This window comes from Hippoglossus hippoglossus, chromosome 2, assembly GCF_009819705.1.
Source record: "Hippoglossus hippoglossus isolate fHipHip1 chromosome 2, fHipHip1.pri, whole genome shotgun sequence".
In the NCBI taxonomy this organism is placed as follows: Eukaryota; Metazoa; Chordata; class Actinopteri; order Pleuronectiformes; family Pleuronectidae; genus Hippoglossus; species Hippoglossus hippoglossus.
This window is the reverse complement of record NC_047152.1, coordinates 5732411-5754301: the sequence shown is the minus strand read 5'-3', so window position 1 is coordinate 5754301 and position 21891 is coordinate 5732411. Positions and strand designations below refer to the sequence as shown.

Here is a 21891-nt window from a genome sequence, read left to right as displayed (position 1 = left end):
TTTTATTCTCTTCAGTTTCACATATGGAGTTGCAGTTTTATTTGACCGATTTAATGACAACAAATCTTTTTCTCACTTTGTGAAACTCACCCACAGCTGTTATGTCTAGATGTAAAAGATCAAACTGAGTTCTTTATGGAAAAGGGAGAAATTAGAAAATATATTCCTTTTTTTAAATTGTACAGTTCAGTTTAATATAGTTGAAGCGGTATTTTAAGCATAAAACACACGACTACCATACACAAACTAGTCTGTTAATTTCCTCGAAATCCACCTATTTCCATTTATAGTTCTTTGAAACGAGGACACATCAGAACCTTTACTCCACTTGTTGTTGATTTCGATAAACAAACTGAATTCAATTGGCTCTTTTAACCTGAAACATTCCGATTAACTTTTTGTTTTTCTTTTGCAAATTTGTGTTGAACTGTCACTGACGAGGAGAACTTTGAGAACAGAGTGCGGTTTTTACATGCAGAATATACACGTTCATTTTGAGCATTTCTACACTATACACAAGGAGGCGTCGACTGAAAACAAAAAGGTAAAGGTTAGTACAAATGCGATGCACGACAACAAGTCAGGAAATGGACATAAAGTCTGTTATATTCAATTTGTACAACCCACCCCTGAGATTTGGATGCTGAGTGGCTTACAAAATAAAACCGGACCTCTTTATACAGCCGATTATAGTGTTAAATTTGTTTTTGTCATTTACATCCTTTCAAAAAATAAAGAAAAATAAATCTGCTCCGGTAAAAGTATGAATCTTTTGAAACTTGACCTCAAATATTTAAATTTAAATACATGCTTGATTCATGGCATGCGTGGACTCGTTGTGGCACAAAGGAAGTTATTTGGTAAATATACATATCCCAGTGATGACTATACATGTACAAATAGTCTGGCCTATCTATCGAGAAGCCGGCGTTTTTCCATTAAAGTTGTAGATTCAAGAATAAATTCAATTACATGTGGCTCAATTACAAATGGACGTGTGAAATTAAATTCTATTCTCACGTATAAATAGAACATGAGGCATCAGTCACAAAGAAGAAAACCAGGAACATTTTTTTTTTTTTTTTATCATCTCGCTACACTGATGTCACTTAGCTCTACTACTTGTCAACATCCAAAAACGTCAAAGATTTAAGTTTTCGTTTCCAGGCAACAAGTGAACGATCACCAATGACCGAATGCTTCGGTCAAAACTGTAACCACGGAGACACGAATAAAGTCAAAGGATAAAACTATTGGTTGAATAACTAACTCTGGGAATATGGGACTACTTGGATGTCCATGGCGTCGTCATTAATACGCTTATCATCAATCATCATGGGCAACTGAAGGGAAAGTAATTAACTCCATTTCAAAAAAAAAAAAAAACTTTAACTGACCATTAAATTAAATAATTTATAGTATATATTAATAGTTATTAATAGTTAGATATTCCAACATTTCAACTCTTCATAACACCATTTCGATAAACGTCTGCGTGAAAACCAGGTTGAAGGGTTCAGCTCGGCCAAGGTAGAAAACAAAAGGCATCGAGATTTTTCATGACGCAGTAAGAACATTGCTTAAAGCAAACGCTAAATAAAGCAGAAGTCAATATAAAATGCAAATACAACGATAATCTGTGCTCAGCAGGCAGTGTGACGCCACAGTAAATGCATTAACGACAATTCTGCGTCTAGTTCTTTTGTACTTAAGCGAACAGAACAAAGCCCGCGCTGCCCGATAGAAGCTGCTGATCCCGACAATGTCATGGTCCTGGAGCACCGAGGCCGAGCTGAACACAGTAATGTGAGGCTGTGGGAACAGAATGAACCGAGTAATCTCAACCATCTTCCGCACGATCAACAACCAACAGTGTTAAATGCCAAACTCTTTGATAGATGTTTTGTATATAGCAGTATGAATATAATGTAGTTTTAACATACAAATAAAAACAAAACAGTAGGAGGTGGGAAGGGGGGGGGGGGGGGGGGGGGGGAGGATAGAGAAGCTATGACTGCGGTTGATGTTGAGGAGATGGAGGTGTGTCCAGAGCTCCGCCCACCACCCGTCTGTCAGAGCTGATGTCCAGCTCCTCGTCCGCCTGGTCCAGTTCACTTTGGTCCAGAAGCTCAAAGTCCTCTTCCTCGGTCCCAACAAGTGTGTCGTCATGCGTCTCCTCGCTGGTGCTTGTGATTATCGTGATCGCGTCATCCTGTTCTTCGCCAGGCCCCAGCGCCCCTATTGTGGTGACTGTAGTGTCAGCGGTGGTGTCGGTGGGTGGGGTGGAGGTCTCCAAAGGGCCCGGCAGGGTTTCAGTGGGAAGGAACTCGGCCAGGGAGGGCTCCTCGCTGGCCTCGCTGGATGACAGCAGCGCCGACAGAGTGTTCTGCACCACAGTGGAGATGGCCGTGCTCACTATCTCCTCGCTCAAGGCCTCCAGGGACTGCTGTGCACCCTGGGTCACTGCAGCTTCCTTCTCCTCTTCCTCCTGACTCCGTGCTTCCTCCCGTGGGCCTGCCCCTGGCAACGTGCCCTCATCGGCCCCGGGTGGTCGTCCGTGTCCGTTGAAGTGCGTGTTCACAAAGTGGAGTGGGGACGCCAGGTGCTGGATGAGGAGGCTGGCGGGGCTCAGCAGTTCTCCCTCTGACTGAGCACCAGCCTGGGTGCCGTCGACCTGACTGGGAGCTCGCAGGGGGAAGTGGAGCAAGTGGTGCTCGATGGACGGGAACTCCTCGACTGAGGGGAACTCAGGGAGATCTCGAAGGTACGACTCCTCTGGTTCGCTGTGTAAACTCTGCGCGTCCAGATCTAGGTCCAGGCAGAGATGAGACACGAAAAGCCAATGGTAGGTAGAAGACAGAAAATAATAGGATCACATACTTTTAATCACCACCTCATCCAGAGTTAAAATTACTCGAACTTTTGACCTTCCTCCCAAGCAAAACACTACTTCTGTGATTGTTTACCTTCAGAGACGTCGGTGAGTTGAGGAGTGGTGGCTCTGGACACGGAGAAGCCTCCACTCTCCAAGATGGATGCCTCCTCGTCCGACAACTCCGAGTCTGTGATGGCCATCGCCAGAGCTGTCGTCTTCGCATCCACCTGAGCAAGTACACAACAGTGTTTTCATTACATGGCTAGTACAACACACACATATCATCTCTCTGATCTGTTTACAGTGAATATATAGGCATAGTTCACGATTACAGTAGTTTTCATGTTTATTCTGAAGGTGGCCCTGTTTTCTGTAGGTCCTGATTCATTCCAGACGCATTAACATAGTGGTGCTGAGAGAATGTGGTCGTACTTGAAAGAGATTTATTACACAACACTTCAGGGCTCAGTGTCCATACCGTTGGGGCAAAAAGAGACAGCTCCTCCTCGCTATCACTCTCTGTTTCAGCTCTCGGCTCGTCCCCCTCTTCCATCTCTTTCTTCACCTCTGTTAGAAAACACACACACACACTTACAAAGCTGCAGGATAGAAAATGTAACAAACAGTACTAGAGAAATGTGATCTGGGAACAAATGTAAGCGGATAATCTTCTAATCACACACTTCCTTTAAGGTCAACATGGTTGCATTGTCACAGTTATGTAACTGGTGGTGCAACAATGGCTAATATTCTTTCTGCGTTTGCAGTGCTTTGTCTCCGAGGTTAAGCTGCATTGATTAGTTGCTCCCTGCATGCTTAAATCCCCTAATAATGTTATGCGAGTGTCCATAAATCTGTAACCTCGAGTTGTCACAGCAGCACTCACTCCTCTTGTCGTGCTTGCGGTGCTCGTTTTCTCCCTTCATGCTGTAGTCCAGTTTCATCAGGATTGGCTCCAAGCCCGTGTACATCCTCTGGATCAGTTCGTGGTAGACCACGAGCGGCCACACCAGCACGCTCAGGACTGAACAGGCACATGGAAAAAACATTTGAGAACCGTGTGGTCTTTGCATGTACCAAAACTAACTAGTACACCGTGTGCTACTGCACATGGTGCTACTGCACACATTCCAGAATCAAGTTACCTGATCTATGAATGCAGAATGAAGAAATAGAACCCTAAGATAATGACATAACATAAGCAATGTTTAAGGACTCACCTATGATATAAGAGATCATGATTCCTGGTACATAATGTCCAACCACGGCAAGTACAAAGCAGCTGCTGCACATCATCACACAGAACTGAAAACCAGAAAGAAATAAGAGCAATGAGCCGAACATCACTTTCAGACTGCAAGGAAGTGAAAAGCAGCTTCTCTGCATGTGTGTGGTGTGTTTGCGTGTTTGTCAATGACAGTAGTGGATGTCTAAAAGTGTTCTTGTAGCAGCAGCACCTGCCTGCATTAGACGCAAACCTTGAATTTAATAGGGTTTTTAGTCTTTTGTTGTTTGTGATTAGCAATGTTTATTTTGCACACAGCCTTTGGCTCAATCTCTTATCAAACCTGTACAAGAGAACCTGCATGTACAGACTCTTTAGCCAACACAAACTTCATTTTACAGATTCAAACTCAAAACAGAGAGAAACACTGTCAAGAGTCAAAGTGCTGTACCTTGCCATGGTTCTGTTGCTTGTACTGCAGCATCTCCTGCAGGTACAGACAGCACAGCAGATAGCTCTCAGCCAGGTGGTGGCTCAGCTCAGGAACACTGAGCAGATGCTGCTCCACGCCCATTGTTTCACTGTATGCAGCCAAGAACGCACACACACACACACACACACACACACAAACACAAACAAGCAAGCACAGGCAGGGAGCGATAAAATCAGCACTTGGAAAAAACAAAAATCTGCACATTAAATTCTCCAGGTTGTAGGATTCCATGCTCGTGTTATGGAAGCAGAGGGAGGAACACAAATAGAACAGCTGAAACCAGACCAGTCGTCTAACATTAGTTAAAATGATGTCACTCAGTCAGAAGGAGAGTTCACAGTGTTCAGTGGAATTTGACATAAGCTGTTAAATGGAATTGTTTCAAAACCCCCTGTGTAGTAATGTGTTTGTCGTGTACACACTACACACCTTTGCACAGGGTGAGCCTCGGCCTCCTGAACTGCTGTGGGAGGAAAAACACACAATTAGGAGAAAGAGATGTTCTCGGAAAAATTTGAATTTGGTTGCGGCCATTTGGGCAAACAGGATCTTTTACAAATATTCTTCACTCTGCACTTAAACTCTTTACGCTTTACTTTGCAATATTTCACAAAGTATATATTCTGTTTACACTGAATATACTAGTTCTATTCCCTTACATTTACAGGTATTGCATGTTTACTTATTACTTCCCTGATGTCTATTTTGGACTGATACAGCAAACATATCTGTCCCTGGACTAATAGAGGATTATCTTATGGCTTTAAATGACAAAACCTGAGATTTAAATCCCCATTACCAGTGACTGTGGGCAACTTGGGCTTCCATCTCTCCAGGAGCATGAGTCCCATCAGGGAGACACTCAGGAGGAAGAGGGGCCGCAGGGAGGTGGAGGACAGGAGCCTGTGCAGATAAACAAGCCTCCAATTAACATGTAGCACATTAGATTTAATGAACTGATCAACAAGGAGCCTCTGATGGTTCTTCTTGTACATCATGACACTGACAGCTGGTGACCAGGGCCCGGGCCACTCAGCATGACATGAGTGTTTGCTAGCATGAAGCTCCACAAATGCTAACAGCTGTAACAACTCAATGCAAATCTGTTTTTTTGTTTGTTTTGCCAACACAACGACGCATTTCCTGATATTGTTCAACGCGTAAACACATTTTAACGAGGCTTGAAATTAAGTTGGCAGTGGTTAGCATGCTGCGTTAGCATTAGGCTAAGGACGTGGGATTAGCTAACGTGCGTTGACAGCCCCCCCATGTAATATCCCCGCTGACAGTAGCCCCGCTAGCGGGCGGAGCGCGGTGTGGGGGTGTGGGAGCGGGGACCGGCACGGATGTTACCAGAACAGCGTGTTGAGCGTCAGGGCCACGGAGATGCTGCACAGCGGCCTCTCCCACACCAGCAGCCGCTGGAGCCACAGCAGCGGCGGCTCGTAGGGGCACAGCCAGCCCTGGAGGCGCTCCCGCAGGCGGACGAGCTCCGGGTCCAAGTCGCCGCAGGCCTGCTCCGACGACCCGGCGGGGAAGAGGGACTCCAGGCCGACCGAAGAGGAGGGAACCGAGGGGTGTCTTGTGGCCTCCTCTCCGCTCGCCATGTTTCTCCCACACTTTGTTGTGTTGTTTTGGAGATCACGGGAACGGCAGCGTCAAGCTCCACGGGGCGCACAGATACAAACGTCCGGTTGTCACCTTCAAAATAAAACAGGAATGATGATTAATGGCTACTTATTTATTTAAAGTAAAAACAAATGTAATCACAGTGACGTATTGACGTCGGTGAGAATAAACACTTCAGATGCAACTTTAAATTGTTATCGACGGTGAAATATAACTTAATTTAGTGCATGCTGGTTTGCCTATATGAACAGATGAGGATTACAAAAAAATAATTATATTTAAAGACTTAAATACTATATTAATTTTACAGCTACCGCCACATTTAGTGTAAGAAACGCATTTTACTTTAAATACGAAGTCAGTTTCCGTTTTTTTCCCCATTTCTGGCAACTTGACACTTGCACAGATGGGCGGGCGGATCAGAGGAGAAAATCTAGTCACGTGTTTCCTGTTTACTGTAGGAGAGGGTTAAAGCTCCAGGGCTCCACCGTGTGGTCAGAGATACCACTGCAGGAAGGTTGCATAAAGGCAGACAAGATCTGCAGCTACTGATAATCTAAACTGTGCATGTTTTCAAAGCACTAGAAAAATAAATAAATGTGTGAATTTTCTTATATATAAAAGCAGTTTCAGCACTTTAAGTCCTAGATAACAGAAATGAAACACACACACACACACACCACTGTGTTTTGTTATGAATCTTTAATACAGAAATATATCCTATTGAGTAAACATATGTTGATCAATTTGATCAAAATGCAGCTAATAACAGTGCAGGAGAAGACCTACAGAGATTCATCACATTATCAATGCTTCAGTATAACACAGGCTGCAGACATCACATTAATGTAAACAGCAGCACAGGCAAAGAAGTGATCTCTCATTTTAATCACATGGCGACTTCTGGAAGTCTCAGTCATGAGACCAAAACAAATGGAAGCTGGTCCCTGCTTGCGTGACTGGAAGCACGTGCACATGCCTCGTGTTCCGGTGCAAGATCTGGTCATCTGCACGTTATGTGGAAGACGTTTCTTCTTTCGGGCTTGACAAGATGATGTGTGGGGGGTCAAAGGGACGACAGGGTGGGAGGGAAGAGGGGGCTCCAGGGCCTCCCTGCCCCCTGGTGCTAGGACAAAAGGGCTTCAATACCTGCAGGGGTTAAGACCATGGCCTGCAGCAGGTCAGACAGAGAGATGATGCCCCTCACCACATCTGCCCTGTCCACCAGGACCAGCCGATGGACCTGGGATCAGGAGGGAAATGACAATGTTCTTCTGTTTGACTTTAGAACAAATCCTGAGCCTGCTGCAAAACACTACCCACCTCAGCTTGGACAATGCGGTCTAAGATCGTTTCCAAGGTTTCATAGGGATAGCACTTGATTACTCCCTCGATGAAACACGAGCGCCTGTGTACAGCTTCCAGCATCGTCATGTCCAGATTGTCGTAACTCTTCTGGGCTGCGAGATTCTGCCGGGGAGCGAGCACAGACACTTTGTGATGCTGCTCGGTTGAACTTTAAAGCAACACTATGCAACTAAAAAGTTGCATAGTGTTGCTTTAAGATCACAAACAGCTTTAGTTAAACAATAAAAGATAATATAGGACATACGTTTTTTCTGTGGTACTTACAATCACATCAAATCTCGAGTAGAGCGCCACCACTCTACCTGAGAAAGCATATTGTCAGCCATCAATACAACTTAATACATCTCTAATGCATAATCTTTAAAAAATAGATGAGTATACCTTGTTCGTCCACCACCGGCAGTGCAGACACCCGCCGCTCCACAAAGATGGCGAGGGCCTCGTGAAGCGACGCCGTCTGTTGAACGGTGGCGATGTTCCTGAACGTCCCGATCCCCAGCTCCTGGATCTGCCTTCCGGATGAACGCAGGCTTGGGAACTTTTTTACCCTTGAAAAAAAAACACCAAACACCACAGTCGAAGAAACAAAACTACACCTCCACATTGCATATTTCACCGAATATGCCAACTGAAGCTTGCCTTACGAATATATGGAGGAACTTGAGGATTCGTTTGTGGGTGAGGATGTGCAGGACGTTTCCAGACTCCGGGTCGATGACGGGCAGCCTGTGGATCTTGTGTTTGAGTAAGGAATAGATGGCATCAAAGAGGCTGCGAGGAAATAGAACATTTTAAGTATTTGACCGGATTGTAAGAATAAGAAATGTGCCTTCTGTGTGCTCACCTGGCCTCCGGGGAAATACTAATGAGGAAGTGATTGGAATACTGTAAGTAGAGGTCTAAACAGAAAGAAGGAGGATCAAGCTCTACTGGGAATTCACTGACATGTGTGCACAGAGGTAATGTCACAGATCCGTTTTGGTTATTTACTTTGAGAAGAATCACCTCTCCATGTCTCAATCTTGTGGCTCTCCAGCTCGTGCATTTGAACCTGGAAAGGGGAAACCACAAGTTAAGGGTCGGATGGCGACATTCTCGACGCAGGACGGGTCCGATCGTATGATGCAAACCTGCAGAGGCTTCGGTCAAGGCAGAGATTCACTCTTCAGGCAGCTCACAGCTCAAATATTCCAGATTTGCTTATAGAATTACTTTAGGTGGCTCAATTTTCAACATCAGGACCAAAACCTCACACCATAAAAGCTGCTGCTGCCCTCATCCACAGGTCAAGAGTAAATGTCCCCACCTGTTACTGTGACTCTTGAACTTTCCGTGGCTAATAAAGGTCGAACTGTGCAAACTTCAAACTGTAAATAACTAACCGTTCATATTGCACAATATAGTATTATAAACACAATATAATAGTGTTTGGCATTTGGCATTAAACCCTTGTCACACAAAAAACAGGCTTCAGAGTGAAGTACTCACCAAAGGAGACTTGTAATAGCAATGGAGGATGTTGATGAAATCCGTAATCGTCAGCATACCTGCGACCGAAAAGGATGTAAGTTCCCAGTGATGAATACTTTGCAAAGACTATTATTATCCCTCTGTTTTTTCTTACCCACAAATCTCTGCACCTTGCTGTCCCACAGAGGCGCCGCTCTCAAGCCGTTTGCCACCAGTGCAAAAAAGGCCTTTTTCACCTGTGGAGGTAAATCCATTCAGTATGTCAGAGTGAGGATGTGCAAGAAAAACCCGGGTGTGAAAACAGCTGCAGGCTCACTTGTAGCTTGGTGTCAAATATGACCAGTTTACAGCTGGTTGGAATGGCGTTGTAGCAGCAGTGGCTCTTCATGAAATCCATGTAGACTGTGGTGTCAGCGGCTGAGAGGAACAGCACAGAGAGCACACATGTATTCACACACATGCACCAGAGCAGGGAAGGAGGCAACAGCATCTGTACACACAAACATTTCACCTCCTTGTTGTTGTGTTCCCTTCTTCTTCCCCGGGGTCTGCAACAAAGCAAGAAAAACAATCCCCACATGACATTTTGAAATCCACAAACTCATTTCCTTGTTTAAGCCTCACAAGCACATGTCCCCACATTGTATTCAACCCAAAGTGACTCATCACCTGTGAAGGAGGCTCCATTACTCAAGTGTGCGTCCATGAAAACACTCAAGTCTTTACCCTTTCCTGCAGAGCACTCTGGTCTATATTAGGAGCTCCCGGGTGGTATGTGTGTCCGGGGGGTGGGGCCGAGGAGCAGGCAGTGGCTCAGGGGGAGGGACGCGGTGGATTCTGACACTCGCTGTGCTGTATCAGATGACACGAGCTCGCCACTGTTTATTGGCTGCAGAAAGGTGTGGCACACACAAGACAGATGTCAGAAACGAATTAGCACAAATGTCAAGGCAGCACACAGTTAAAAAAAGAAAACAATTAACACATGTCCCAAAGTAATGCGTTCTTTATTAGTTCTGTTCATTCTACAGATATTTTTTTTTCTTTTTTTTTACAATATTTGCATTTTTACAGCATTTACAAAATTAAAAGGCGTTTGTTCTTCTTTTATCAAACTCAAACGCTCACAGCAATTTGCTCAAAGGTTCCATTACAAAGTTAAACGTCCTGGGGACCGTGTGCAACTGAAAAACAATCGCGTCCTTGTATTTGTTTTCTTCTCCGGTGTTTGACAAGAGGAGTTTGACCATGTGAGCTGTCGCGTTGGGAATGGAGACAGATGTGCAAATTCCAGACCGCGCCGACGAAGATGCTTTAACATTGTATTTAAATGTTCACTTCAAAAACAGCAACCGGAAACCAACTCGAAATTGTGTTGAAAAAAGAACCGACTTCCTCTCGGACTTTAAACTTTGAACATTACCCTGTTACAGAAGTGCAGATTTATGTTTTACTATGAAAAGAAAAGTGTGTATGAAAAAAAAACGACCAGAATAAAAAGGTTAAGTGTTATTGATCAATGTTTGGCCAATGACACTGAGGTACGATGACACAGTTTGTGTTCAAACTGTTTCTTTAGTTTCACAAATAAGAACACGTGTATAAAAAAAAACCCGGTGAACCAAATCAGTGCTTGCAGCTTGTGTGTGAGCGTCTGATGTGAACGTCTGTACGCACACGACAGAACACTAAGCAAATATGGATAAACCAAATATTAGTATGCAAAATAAACTGGTTTACTCCCTTTTTCGCACCACGCAATAAAAACTCTCACCCTCCAGATATGCAGTGTAACCTTCGTACACTTTCAGCAACTCGAAACACACCAACTAAAAGGTCCTACCGTCACCCCCCCTCACTCTGAACTTTCAAACAACAATTGTGAGTAGTAAAAGAGTTTGGTTGAAGCCAAAACAACAATATAAAACATCCTGTAATTCCTTCTCTGCAGTAAAAATAAGTTGCGGGGCATTTACTGCGAACTATGGCATTTTTACTTATGGCAAGTGTATTCTGCAGCATTGAGCTATAAGTGAATTCTCCCGCTGGGCTGTGCTGTCAAACTAACTCGTGACTGTAATGAGCCAGATTACTTCACACCTGTCTTCTAGATCTGGAAAAATAAACAACAAATGAATTAAAGCAGTTGATGAAAATTGTCCAGAGTCTGTTACTACAGGTCGGCAGCAGTGGTGCTTCCCAGTGTCTAGCCGGGCATGAGAAGAGCTTGGGCTTTCTCGATAGGCAACATAGACGCTGGATGGCAGGAGCCCAGCTGTACGGCGGGTAACGCCCCCAGGCGGGAGTTCAGTTCTGAGGCCCTGAGGAGGTCAGATGCCAGCAGCGGTGCATGACGCTGATGGCTGTCAGGGGAGCCGCGGGCGAAGAGTGCTGAGGTGTTTTTAAGTTCGCAGTGAAGAGGCGGGAGGGTCGCAAGACAGCCGGGACAGAAGAAGGAAGCAGCCGACCAGGTTTGAGAGGTTTCCCACATCAGACATTGGTTCAGGATGTATGTGGCCCATGGAAGCGAGGAGGGAGCCCCACAGACACAAGACTGACGTCTGCGCGGAAGCCGATGGCGGATTTGGTATGTGGTGCTGACCGCTTTCAGGGGCACTGGCTTGACGGTTCAGGGTCTTGTTGGCCGGAACGCAGCAGGGAGGGCGCTGGGCCACAGCAGGAGGTTCTGGTTTGAGGTCTGAGGTCTGAAGGAAGCTCGGAGAGATGTCAGCCGGGGGTGCGAGCGGGGACTGACCGGCCCTGGAGAGAGTGAGCTGGTGCAGCACAGCGCTGGTGGCGATGAGGCCTGTCACGCTGGTCAGATAGACCAGGCCGAGCATACAGGTCACCTGAAAACAAAATGAGATCAAACCTCAAATCAAAGTAATTTAAAGACGTTCATTAAGTTATAAATAAAGAGCTAAAACAGAAGACATTTAAAGCTCCCCTCTCACCTTAGTAAAGTGCAGGTAGATGGCTGTGAGGGCCTGACTCCAGGCTGATTGTTCCAGCAGCACGCAGAGGTCAGTGTAGGTGAACCAGCCGCGCTTCATCCCCTGCCGCTCCGCGATGCTGAGGATCCAGAAGCCAGAGTCAGAAATCTTCACATTTTTGAGTATTTCTTGGTGACACTGTATTTCAGTGGTGAAGGTGAGAACCTACCTGGTTTCCAGATGACTTAATATGTCAAAGAAGTCATTCGGCTCCGTGAAAAGGCTCCACTCCTAAAACACATGACACACGGGTTGGGACAAAGAACTAAAACCAAATATAAGCAGACAGACACACACACACACACACACACACACACACACACTTACAATGGCATTCAAGAAGTTCATCTCCAGGTTATTGACAGTTTGGACATCCAGCTTCCCGGCCGCTCCCCACTCATCGTTGAAAACCTCCTCGTCCTCTCCTTCATCATACAGGTACTTGCTGGCAACCATCTGATTCAATGAGAAATCCACAGCTTTTGTTAATGCAACATCATTGTACTCTCTTACTCGCAGGGATCAGCAGAATGGCCTTTATCACCCAACTCCATTCTGCAGTGAGGAGTAAAAACACTATAAATAACTCCAGACATATTTAGAAGCATTCCGAACCTGAAACACATACCATAGAGATCAGGAAGAGGTCGGAGGAGGAGATCTTTTGCAGGTATTCAGGGTTTCTGTGTCGGAGCCTTTCGATGTAAACCAGCGCCAGCATCATGGCGCATGGGGAGATACACGCCTCCCTGGTGGGACCAAAAACAGATTTAACGCAACGTGGACACGAGGGCGTGGAATTCAACCGATGTAAACACGAGTGAAAAGTGCACCAACCTGACGACATGCGACGCGTACTTCTTCTGGAGCTTTCTGATCGGGCTTGGGGCAGATTTCTGGAAGATTTCAACGGCAATATCTGCAATAAACAAGACAGGAAGGTGACTCAGGCGATTGCATCTATTGATTTCAAGTCTATTATTGACATTTTATATATTTGATACTCCTGTGAAGCACTTTGTTAAGAAACGTGCTAAACACATTAACTATTATTAAGTGTATAAAAGCACAACTTTGCAGACTAAACACAATATTCTCTATGATTCTGGCAACAATCAGGAGAGAAAACTTGTACTTCCTGTGTTTGTTATGACGATCAGAGGTTAGTTCCCTGCACTGACCCAGTGGCCTGGTTCAGAAGTTGATGGTTAACTCACCTGTAACTGGGCAGGAGAGAGCATCGAAGGTGACGTCCGTGTCCAGGCCGTAGTACAGTCGCTTCTTCACCCGCTCAGTCAACTTCTGGTGTCCAGGAATGAACTGTAAACACAGCCACGTTAGCCAGGTGGAGCTAACTGCTAGCTTTTTTTTTTGGAGAGCTAAGTGACGTTAGCTTAGCCGCACTGAAAAGCAGAAGTTAGCATAACACGCTTCCTGCACCACTAGCACCCTGAGCTAATGCTAGGTTGCTTCCGGTAAGTAAGTAGCTAACACCCCTCAGCTTGCTTCACCGTGGTTATTTTTAGTGTTTAACGCGTAAACCCGACATTTCGTTAAGCTTTAAGTCAGAGAGCGTTTGGCACTTTCCTGTGGTATTAGCGTGGCGCCCCAGCCGTCAGCTAGCCTAGCATTAGCTCCCGCGGTCGGTTCCGCAACGTACCGTGAACTCCTGGAAGTCCGAGAACTGGAAAGTCTTCTCGTTGAACAACGCGTCGAAATCCATGTCTGATAAATGAAACATGGGTCCGACGACTGGTTTGAAGGAGACGACTGTTCTGGTGAGTCCGGCCTGACCCCCTCCGCCTGAACCGCTGAGAGCTGCACAACACGGACCGACCGGGGACAGTCAGTGACGACACAGGGCTGATCGACTACACACACACACTGTCAGACACACACACTGTCACACACTGGGACTGGGAGGGAACAGTTACACAACAGCTGTAAACACATGTGAGCGAAAGGATTCCTCCATTTTTTAATTCAGTGATGATGTTTCCACGCTGCTTTATAATTAATACATTATTCTTCACTCGTACTTGAATATGTTTATGTACTTTTAAACATTTAATAAAGGCCTTCACATGGATGTAATGTCACTTTTGTTCAATCAAAATGCAAAAGGAAGTCATGTGATTGCCGTTAGAATCAATCCAACAATCAATTAATCAATTAATCAACCAATTAATCAATCAGACTTTATTAATACAGGACTTTTCACTCCAGTACAAACAGGGACAGAGGAAACGCCATCTCACCAATTTGCGATGAGTAAACACAAGAGACAGAAGTACATTTAAAAAAAGACTCATTTAAAGTATAAAAAAATAACTGAACAAATGGGAATGAATAGAAAGATATTTAAAGAGTATAAAAAGTTAAATCCAAAGAGAGAATTGATGTAGTGAAGTTAATAAAAAAGTAAATTCAGTGTATACATGGAAACATTTTTAACATTCTCAGCATGTGGCAAAAGGTTTTATAAAAAATGGACAGGAGTATGTCGGATTCAAACTTTTAATTGCCCCCAAGGAAAAGAAAAAAAATGACTTAAAAAAAAAAACCTTTGTGAGGTAGACATCACAGTTAATGCAGAAATAATGTATATGATTGTTATACATATGTAGAAATGACCGATTCCATTCCGTTACATCCTCACACAAAGTCAAACACCTGCCAGGAGAAAAGGAGAATTGTCTTTAACTGCCAACGACAGGCAGACATGGACTGTACAACTTCATATGTAAATGAAGCTGAAGATTTTTAATGTTTTACTTCTGATGTCAATGACATATCTAGATCATCCACATCGCACTTTATCGTAGTGATCCAAAGTATACAGAGGCGTACAGATTAAAAATATCACTTTAAATAACAGTAAAGCTCATAAACTGACAACCGAACACCAACATAAAAAAACAAAGCGGAAAACGATCCCTGACAGCGTTTTCTACAGAAATCATTCTAATCACTTAGTGTTTTCACTCCCTTGTTTCTTGTGCAATTTTGCCATTTCTATTTTTACATACACATTTCAAGCAAGCCTTTTCAATATAAAAACACATCAAAACAACAACATGACATTAAAAAAGTTGGTATGAGAGCTTCTAAAGAGAACATCCTCAGGCTCTAAACATGTGAAAACACAGGGAGCCAACAATGAAGGCACCGGAAAACACATTTCACTCATTACCCCGCAGCAAAGTGATTATGGCTTGAAACATTCTAAAAATGAGTATCTACATGTTTATTATTTTTCGTGGTAATAACTTGACATTTCTGCTCCTCTTCCAACATAAAAAAATCTTGAGCACGAACAAAACTAATACCATTGGGGGGGAAACAAATCTGAGTCCTCCGATTCATTTCAGCTCTTTGTTAAGGCACCTTCCCTTTTCTCCCTGATCTGCCAGTGCACATGCAGCTTGAAAAATTCTACAAATAAATAGCATTTTCATCTATAGTGGAGTTTTCTCTCACATTGAAACCACCTACGAGAGTTTAAATGTAGCGTTCTCTCTTATAAAATACATTCAGTGGTCGTCGGGGCCTGAAGAAGTGGACGGTGGCTGCAGTTTCTCAGATTTCCGATCTTTGGCTTCGGTGTCGGACGAGGAATCGTAGTCCTGCGCCTGCTGCTGGTTCATCCACATGTCTGCGTACAAGCCGCCCTTCAGCAGCAATTCATCGTGTCTGTGATGGAGAGAAGCCGAGTCACTTGCAGTTCAGTGGACAAGAGGATAAGTCATTCAGAAGAATAGGTCAATAAGTGATAATTACCCTCCTCTCTCTGCAATCCGACCGTCACTTATAACAAGGATCTGGTCTGCGCCGATGATGGTCGACAACCTGTTATATATAAAAAAAACATCAGATAAAACTGATTGAGCTTTTTTCTACACACAGAAATGAAAACACAAAAATTCATAAGCAAAATGGATCTTTTTTACCTGTGAGCGACAACAACTGTTGTACGATTGGCACAGACTTTAGCCAGTGACGCTTGGATGTTGCGTTCTGTTTTTGTGTCTAGTGCCGATGTGGCCTGCAGAGGAACACAGAGTTTGTTAAAACTGGAGCAGCCATTCAGTGCAGAGTAATATGAATCAAGAAAGCCCTTTCATTCAAGTACAAGCTGAGCAGCAACTGACTCATGAATAATGATATGCAAATAGGGAAACAATTTGGCAATGTTTCCCAATACAGATCAATAAAAATGCTTCAGATGTCTTCGCTCCTTTTTGCCGTCTCACCTCGTCCAGCAGGATGATCTGCGGCGCTTTGAGGATGGTTCTGGCGATGGCCACCCTCTGCTTCTCTCCTCCACTCAGCTTCAGACCTCGCTCCCCCACCTGGGTATCATAACCTGCCAGAGAGAAAAAACAGTAGAAGGAGTAAATCTTACGGTTACTCTGAAATAAATCAAAAATCCATATCATGTTCATATACTCAATGTACAAGATGAAAAAAAACAGTATGGGAGGTTTAGATAATAGGTAACCTTCAGGGAAGGTCACGATTTTATCGTGGATATCCGCAGCGAGAGCAGCCTCCTCCACCTCCTGGTCGCTAGCAGAGATGCGCCCGTAGCGAATATTATCCCGGATGTTGGAGTTAAATAACACAGTGTCCTGGGGAACGACGCCGATATGAGCCCGCAGAGACGTCTGCTTCACCTGAGGAGAGAAAAGGAACACAAAGTAATTACTCGTGTGCCTGTGTACACACACATACACACATACATACACACACACACACACACACACACACACACAGACACAGTTGCATCAGGCTCCAGTTTCTTTGATTGCTTTTAGTAATCTCCAGAGACACATAACCAGGGGCTAATTTACGCTTATAGCCGTTTCATTGCTTCATTTGCACATGAGGTGATGTACAGAGCTCTGTGATGCATGAGAACTTGTCGAGTTGGTGGCACTGTATTAAGTCATCTTCGCCACTGGTGTGTGTTTACAGTGTAATGTCACAAATTACAAGCAAACGTGCCAAACACTTACTTTTGATATATCCTGGCCATCAATGCGAATGCAGCCTCCATTAACGTCATAGAAACGGAAGAGCAGTCGGATGATGGTGCTCTTCCCAGAGCCTGATGATCCGACCTGGATTAAGAGATTCACAGAAAACAATGATGATGAGTGTTTAACAGAAAAAGTATAAATGCGGTAACAGAGGGAAGAGTAATGAAAATGTCTCCTTCAGGATTACCAGAGCGACAGTTTGTCCCGGCAGCACAGTGAAGGACACGTCGTTCAGAATCTCCTTGCTGTAAAACCGTTAAAAATGAAAAGTACTTAGTCTTGTGCAACTCTTTATTTCTATCTTTACTTTAGTTTTATAATAAACTCAAATGTGAACCAACCCGTTTATGTAGCTGAAGTGAACGTTCTCGAACTCCACTCTTCCCTGTTCGTAGTGAAGATTCCCGGCGTTTACTTCGTCTTTCACCTGCACGGAGGAGCCAAAACAGAGAGATTAACAAAATGTGGGTCGTGTTACAGCCCGGTGAAATGCAGACATGTCACTAATGTACCTCTTCCTCTTCCTCAAATAGTTTAATCATGTTTTCCATGTCGATGAAAGAATTCTGGATCACTCTGCAGTAAGAAAAAAGAAAGATTCCATTAAGTTTCCTTTGAGAACAGAAAAAAGAAGACCAAAGAGAACCAAAGCTACTGAAAGACATTTGAAACTTTCTATGTTATTCCAGAACACAATGTTACGGCCTCTTCTTACCGGTAGTAGGTTCCAAACCAGTTGAGGGGGGTGTACAGCTGGATGATGTAGGTACCAAAGAGAACAAAGTCTCCAACCTTAAAGGATAAGAAGAGGTAAAAAACATATAATACATTTTAACCTGTTTCAAGAGACAATATTTTGAACTAACAACGAAATCACAAAACATCAGTATCATACAAAGCATGACAGGGTTTTTCGGTACCTGAAACTTTCCTTCAGTCACGAAGTAGGCACAGAGCAGGGAGCCGGCCAGGAGACCGGAGCCGATGATGAGGTTCTGCGTCTGGTTGAGGAAGGCCAGGGACGCCTGGGTCTTCCACTCAGACGCCTACAACCAGAGGGGACAAGAACCATTCACTGCATCACTGAATGGGCTGGATCAAGATTTTAATAACGACTACACACTACGACTGATTTTCTTTATGATATCATTATTCCTGGATCCTGGATTTTCTTTGTTCAGTATTTGGCTAAATTAAACCATTAGAGAGAGATTAGGGCTTTTTTTTTGTTGATTACTTTTACTATTAAGTATCATAAATAAATATATCTGTGACTGACCTGATATTTTAAGATGAAATCCTCAAAACGGCTGACCTCGTAGCTCTCTGCATTGTAGTACTTCACCTGTAAAAACAGACAGAATTGAAATGTAACTTTTTCTCAATGAACCACAACCCATTTGAACAGCGAAACGTTGTGATTTACCGTCTCAAAGTTCAACAAGGAGTCCACAGCCTTGGACTTGGCGTTGTTGTCCTGCAGATTCATGTCCCGTCTGAACTTTGTCCTCCACTCGGTGATGATGATGGTCAAAGCTGGTGGACACACACATGAGGGTTTGAGCATTTTATTTGTGGCTACGTTCAACTTGATCGGATTTATTTGACTATTAACTAGGTTCAGTGGAACTCTGGACACCTGCAGCTCGACTACTTACTGAGGTACAAGGCCATGCAGACGAAGACGATAAGGCCAAACCAGGCATTGAAATATGTGATGAAGTAGACGATGGAGATGACGATGTCGGCGATGGTCGGGAAGATGCTGAAAACTAAGTAGCTGTGGAAAAAGAGACAGTTGAGTCAACTTCCATCTTCTAATTTAAAGATCGTCGTAACATTTCCATCCCAATCTGTACCATCTCACCTGAGCAGGCTGTTGATGGAGGAGGTGCCGCGGTCCATGCTCCTCAGCACGTCCCCGGTTTTGCGGCCCAGATGCCAGCGCAGGGAGAGCGAGTGCAAGTGGGCGAACAGATGCACCTGAACCACGCGGTTGGTGAACTGCTGCACGCGGATCCACAGGAACGAGCGCATGTTGCTGACAAACCCAGAGGCACCTGGGGGGAGGCAAGGAGAAGGGTGACGTAGACTGACCGCTCTCGCCGCTGTGGTCACGTGACACAGGATTTGAGGATCCGAGAATCAGTGGCATTCTGTAAATGAGTAAGTCGTACCTGCCCCTCCACCCTGCAGGAACTTGAGCAGGACATAAATGCACACTGTAGTGGCCACAGTGGGCCAGCTTCTGCCACCGGTTAGGTCATTCACTAGGGGAAGGACGAAGACATAAAGGTGAATGAGAAAAAACAAAGCAGATAAGGGAGATACACAAGATGATAATAAATAAGAACCACTCGGCTCAGGCTAAACTAGACCATTTAACAGCCCTGAAGAAAAGATATTCACCGATATTCTTGTAGTAAATGGGTACAAAGACATTAATGGCCCTCTCGAATGCCAGCAGCACCAAACAGAAGACGACCAGCAGCTGGAGGACGATGTTGCCTTTGGGCCACATGTAGGGGACGAGCAGACGGACCTTCTGTCTGAAGCCCTGCCAGGTGGACTGGTTCTCCTCGGTTCTGCCCAAGAGACTCTGACATAGAGAAATAGATTAAACACCTAAAACAGACCGTCTGAAAAGTGTCCCAGGTTTTCATGTTGCGATGCATCACTACCTGGCTGTTCTCCACGTCCCGCTCATCTTCGTTTATCAGGAGCATGTATGGTTTCCGTGGCAACCCGGGCGCTTTGAGACCAATGAGGAAGAGCAGCCCGGTGCACGTGTAGCGAATCAGCCACAGGGCAAACTGCACCTGAGAGGTTCAGAGACACATAAAAAAAGATCAATATATCAAAGACAACTGATGACTGCAGTGGATGTGCCCCTCATTACATAGGGCTTATTCACATTGCTTTGTTATTATATACTTTACTGTTGTAAATTATGTTTTTTAGGGGGGGGGGTTTAAATATATGAGATATCACATTGAGTGTAAAAACATGACAAACAGTCTTAAACAAAGTTGAGGCCACAGTTAAGTGAAGAACACACAAGTCATGCCTCGTTATATAAACACAAATTTGGGTCTTCCTGCAACTGACGCAGTGTGGGAGGGGCAAGATTTTGTCTCGGGATTTCATTGGTTAACAGTGCCTTGGGGATCTGAAAGCGAGACTGTGCAATGACTCAGCGAAAAAAAGGCTCCAGTGTGGTGCTCATCATGACTAATCATAATGCAACAGGTCTTCTCTACTGGTGTTTTGCATTTTTCACATTCCTTGCAGGCAGGGTGGACACTTTGTTAAAGGTGGTGCTTGAAAAGTTAAACATCATAAAACACACCTATCTTTGATCAACAAATAACCTTTGGCCCTTTGGATTATTACTGTTCATACACTAAGAGCACATTCATAGTTCAACATTAGAGAGTGTTAAGTAATCAAACTTAACCCCTGCATAGATAAGAATGAAGATAAAGTGTCAAACAAAAGCTGCATCCTGGTACAATATCTTAAAACACATGTTCCCTCTTCTCTCACCTGCTGGTCACTGTTCTCCAGCCCCCACCACCAGTGAGGACTGTACCAGGACACGAACGCCAGGTTCTCAGCTGAGAAGGCCAAAGCCCAGAACAGCAGCAGGAAGGCGCTGTGGCCCCTCGTCCGGTCCATCACCAGGACCCTGCGCCTCTCCACCCTGAGCAGGCTTATGGCCCAGGCCCAGGCCAGCGCCGAGAAGCAGCCATAGAGCACCACATAGCCTGGGAGCTCCCCTCCGGCGGCCGCCTGCCACACCACCCCACCCAGAAACTGAAGCAGGAGGAGGACGGACATGGCCAGCTGGAAGCCATAGAGGCAGGTGCGCGGGATGAACTTGGGTTCCATGGCTGTGCCATATTTCTGGTAGAATACGAAGTGGATGGTGCCGAAGAAGAAGGAGAGGGTGAGCAGGATGGAGGGGACGAGTGTGAAGTAGAAGCATGGGGAGATGCCTTGCTCCACCCAGGTGTGGGAGATGGAGGAGTTGGCTTCACAGTAGCTCTGGATAAACACCATGGCTGGAGCTGGGGGGAGAGACACATGATTTCAATAGAGACACAAAGGTGCAGGACACAAACTTTTAAAACTAAAGTTAAGTAAGTGGGAACTTATGATTCCACACAGGGAGCGCATCAGTATCCAGCATGTGTCTGATCCTGATCACTGACATGTTACTGCTGCTCAACAACATTGTAAAGATGCAGACATCTCAGCAACACCTCGATAACCAAAGATCAAACTTTCTGGAGGTCTTGATGAATCAAATCTCCTTCAGTTAGGATCTGAGACACATCAAATCTGGGCTCCACTGGTTTCTCATTTCAAGTCAGCAGGACAGTTATTTCTAAGCTCTGTGACGGACTGAGCATTTAGCTGGTTACGAACCATCACCTCCCACATGTGTGTGGACTAAACCACTGTGCTACCAGTTAGCATTGCATATAAAAGAAACGTCAGAGGTTAAACAACACGCTGTTTGTTAGTGATATCACGAGATGTATTTACCAGACCGGTGCTGTCCGCTCCTCAGCCGTGCACGCGCTCCACTTGTCTGCAACAGGGGTTACTCCAGAGAAGCTAGCGAGCCCTGCTAAAAACAATTAGCTTCTCGTTAGCTTAGCCGGCTCTATATCAGCTTTAACACAGGAGACAGTGAGTAAGGCGGCCGGCTGCTGGGCTAACACGTAAAGTGCGACATCACCGTGTGTGTGTGTTTCTGAAGCTGCTGTGTCCTTGTAGCGAGGGGCTGA

General features: G+C 44.8%; 4 protein-coding genes across 5 annotated transcripts; all 4 read right to left on the bottom strand.

Annotated features, from left to right (window-relative positions):
- Positions 1 to 382: 382 nt before the first annotated feature.
- On the bottom strand, positions 383 to 6230 carry retreg2 (reticulophagy regulator family member 2). 2 transcript variants are annotated; one of them, XM_034612211.1, is made up of 9 exons: positions 5947 to 6230; positions 5393 to 5496; positions 5023 to 5056; positions 4552 to 4681; positions 4096 to 4180; positions 3762 to 3899; positions 3354 to 3442; positions 2967 to 3102; positions 383 to 2808 (listed from the first exon to the last, which is right to left on the bottom strand). In XM_034612211.1, exons 1-9 carry the CDS (start codon positions 6198 to 6200, stop codon positions 2009 to 2011), a joined length of 1770 nt encoding a protein of 589 aa, XP_034468102.1. In that variant the 5' UTR covers positions 6201 to 6230; the 3' UTR covers positions 383 to 2008. The 2 variants fall into 2 exon arrangements, with proteins under 2 accessions (XP_034468102.1, XP_034468110.1); XM_034612219.1 differs by having other exon boundaries at positions 2009 to 2808; positions 5023 to 5053; positions 5947 to 6200.
- A 685-nt stretch (positions 6231 to 6915) lies between these two features.
- prkag3a (protein kinase, AMP-activated, gamma 3a non-catalytic subunit) lies at positions 6916 to 9704 on the bottom strand. The gene is given in 11 exon segments (XM_034612269.1): positions 6916 to 7465; positions 7546 to 7692; positions 7855 to 7892; positions 7972 to 8101; positions 8103 to 8138; positions 8235 to 8361; positions 8435 to 8489; positions 8596 to 8641; positions 9079 to 9137; positions 9215 to 9296; positions 9377 to 9704. Coding segments are annotated over 11 exon segments (1101 nt in total). The 5' UTR covers positions 9641 to 9704; the 3' UTR covers positions 6916 to 7348.
- A 344-nt stretch (positions 9705 to 10048) lies between these two features.
- cnppd1 (cyclin Pas1/PHO80 domain containing 1) lies at positions 10049 to 13938 on the bottom strand. The gene is given in 9 exon segments (XM_034612242.1): positions 10049 to 11545; positions 11547 to 11909; positions 12015 to 12132; positions 12223 to 12284; positions 12381 to 12509; positions 12682 to 12802; positions 12891 to 12972; positions 13271 to 13373; positions 13714 to 13938. Coding segments are annotated over 9 exon segments (1338 nt in total). The 5' UTR covers positions 13795 to 13938; the 3' UTR covers positions 10049 to 11266.
- A 620-nt stretch (positions 13939 to 14558) lies between these two features.
- abcb6a (ATP-binding cassette, sub-family B (MDR/TAP), member 6a) lies at positions 14559 to 21891 on the bottom strand. Its single transcript, XM_034612178.1, has 20 exons — positions 21647 to 21891; positions 20642 to 21165; positions 19777 to 19914; positions 19505 to 19694; positions 19273 to 19365; positions 18963 to 19155; positions 18754 to 18875; positions 18522 to 18631; positions 18375 to 18440; positions 18016 to 18141; positions 17811 to 17887; positions 17608 to 17671; positions 17437 to 17522; positions 17283 to 17340; positions 17072 to 17176; positions 16555 to 16729; positions 16307 to 16419; positions 16004 to 16098; positions 15834 to 15902; positions 14559 to 15746 (listed from the first exon to the last, which is right to left on the bottom strand). Exons 2-20 carry the CDS (start codon positions 21155 to 21157, stop codon positions 15587 to 15589), a joined length of 2556 nt encoding a protein of 851 aa, XP_034468069.1. The 5' UTR covers positions 21158 to 21165; positions 21647 to 21891; the 3' UTR covers positions 14559 to 15586.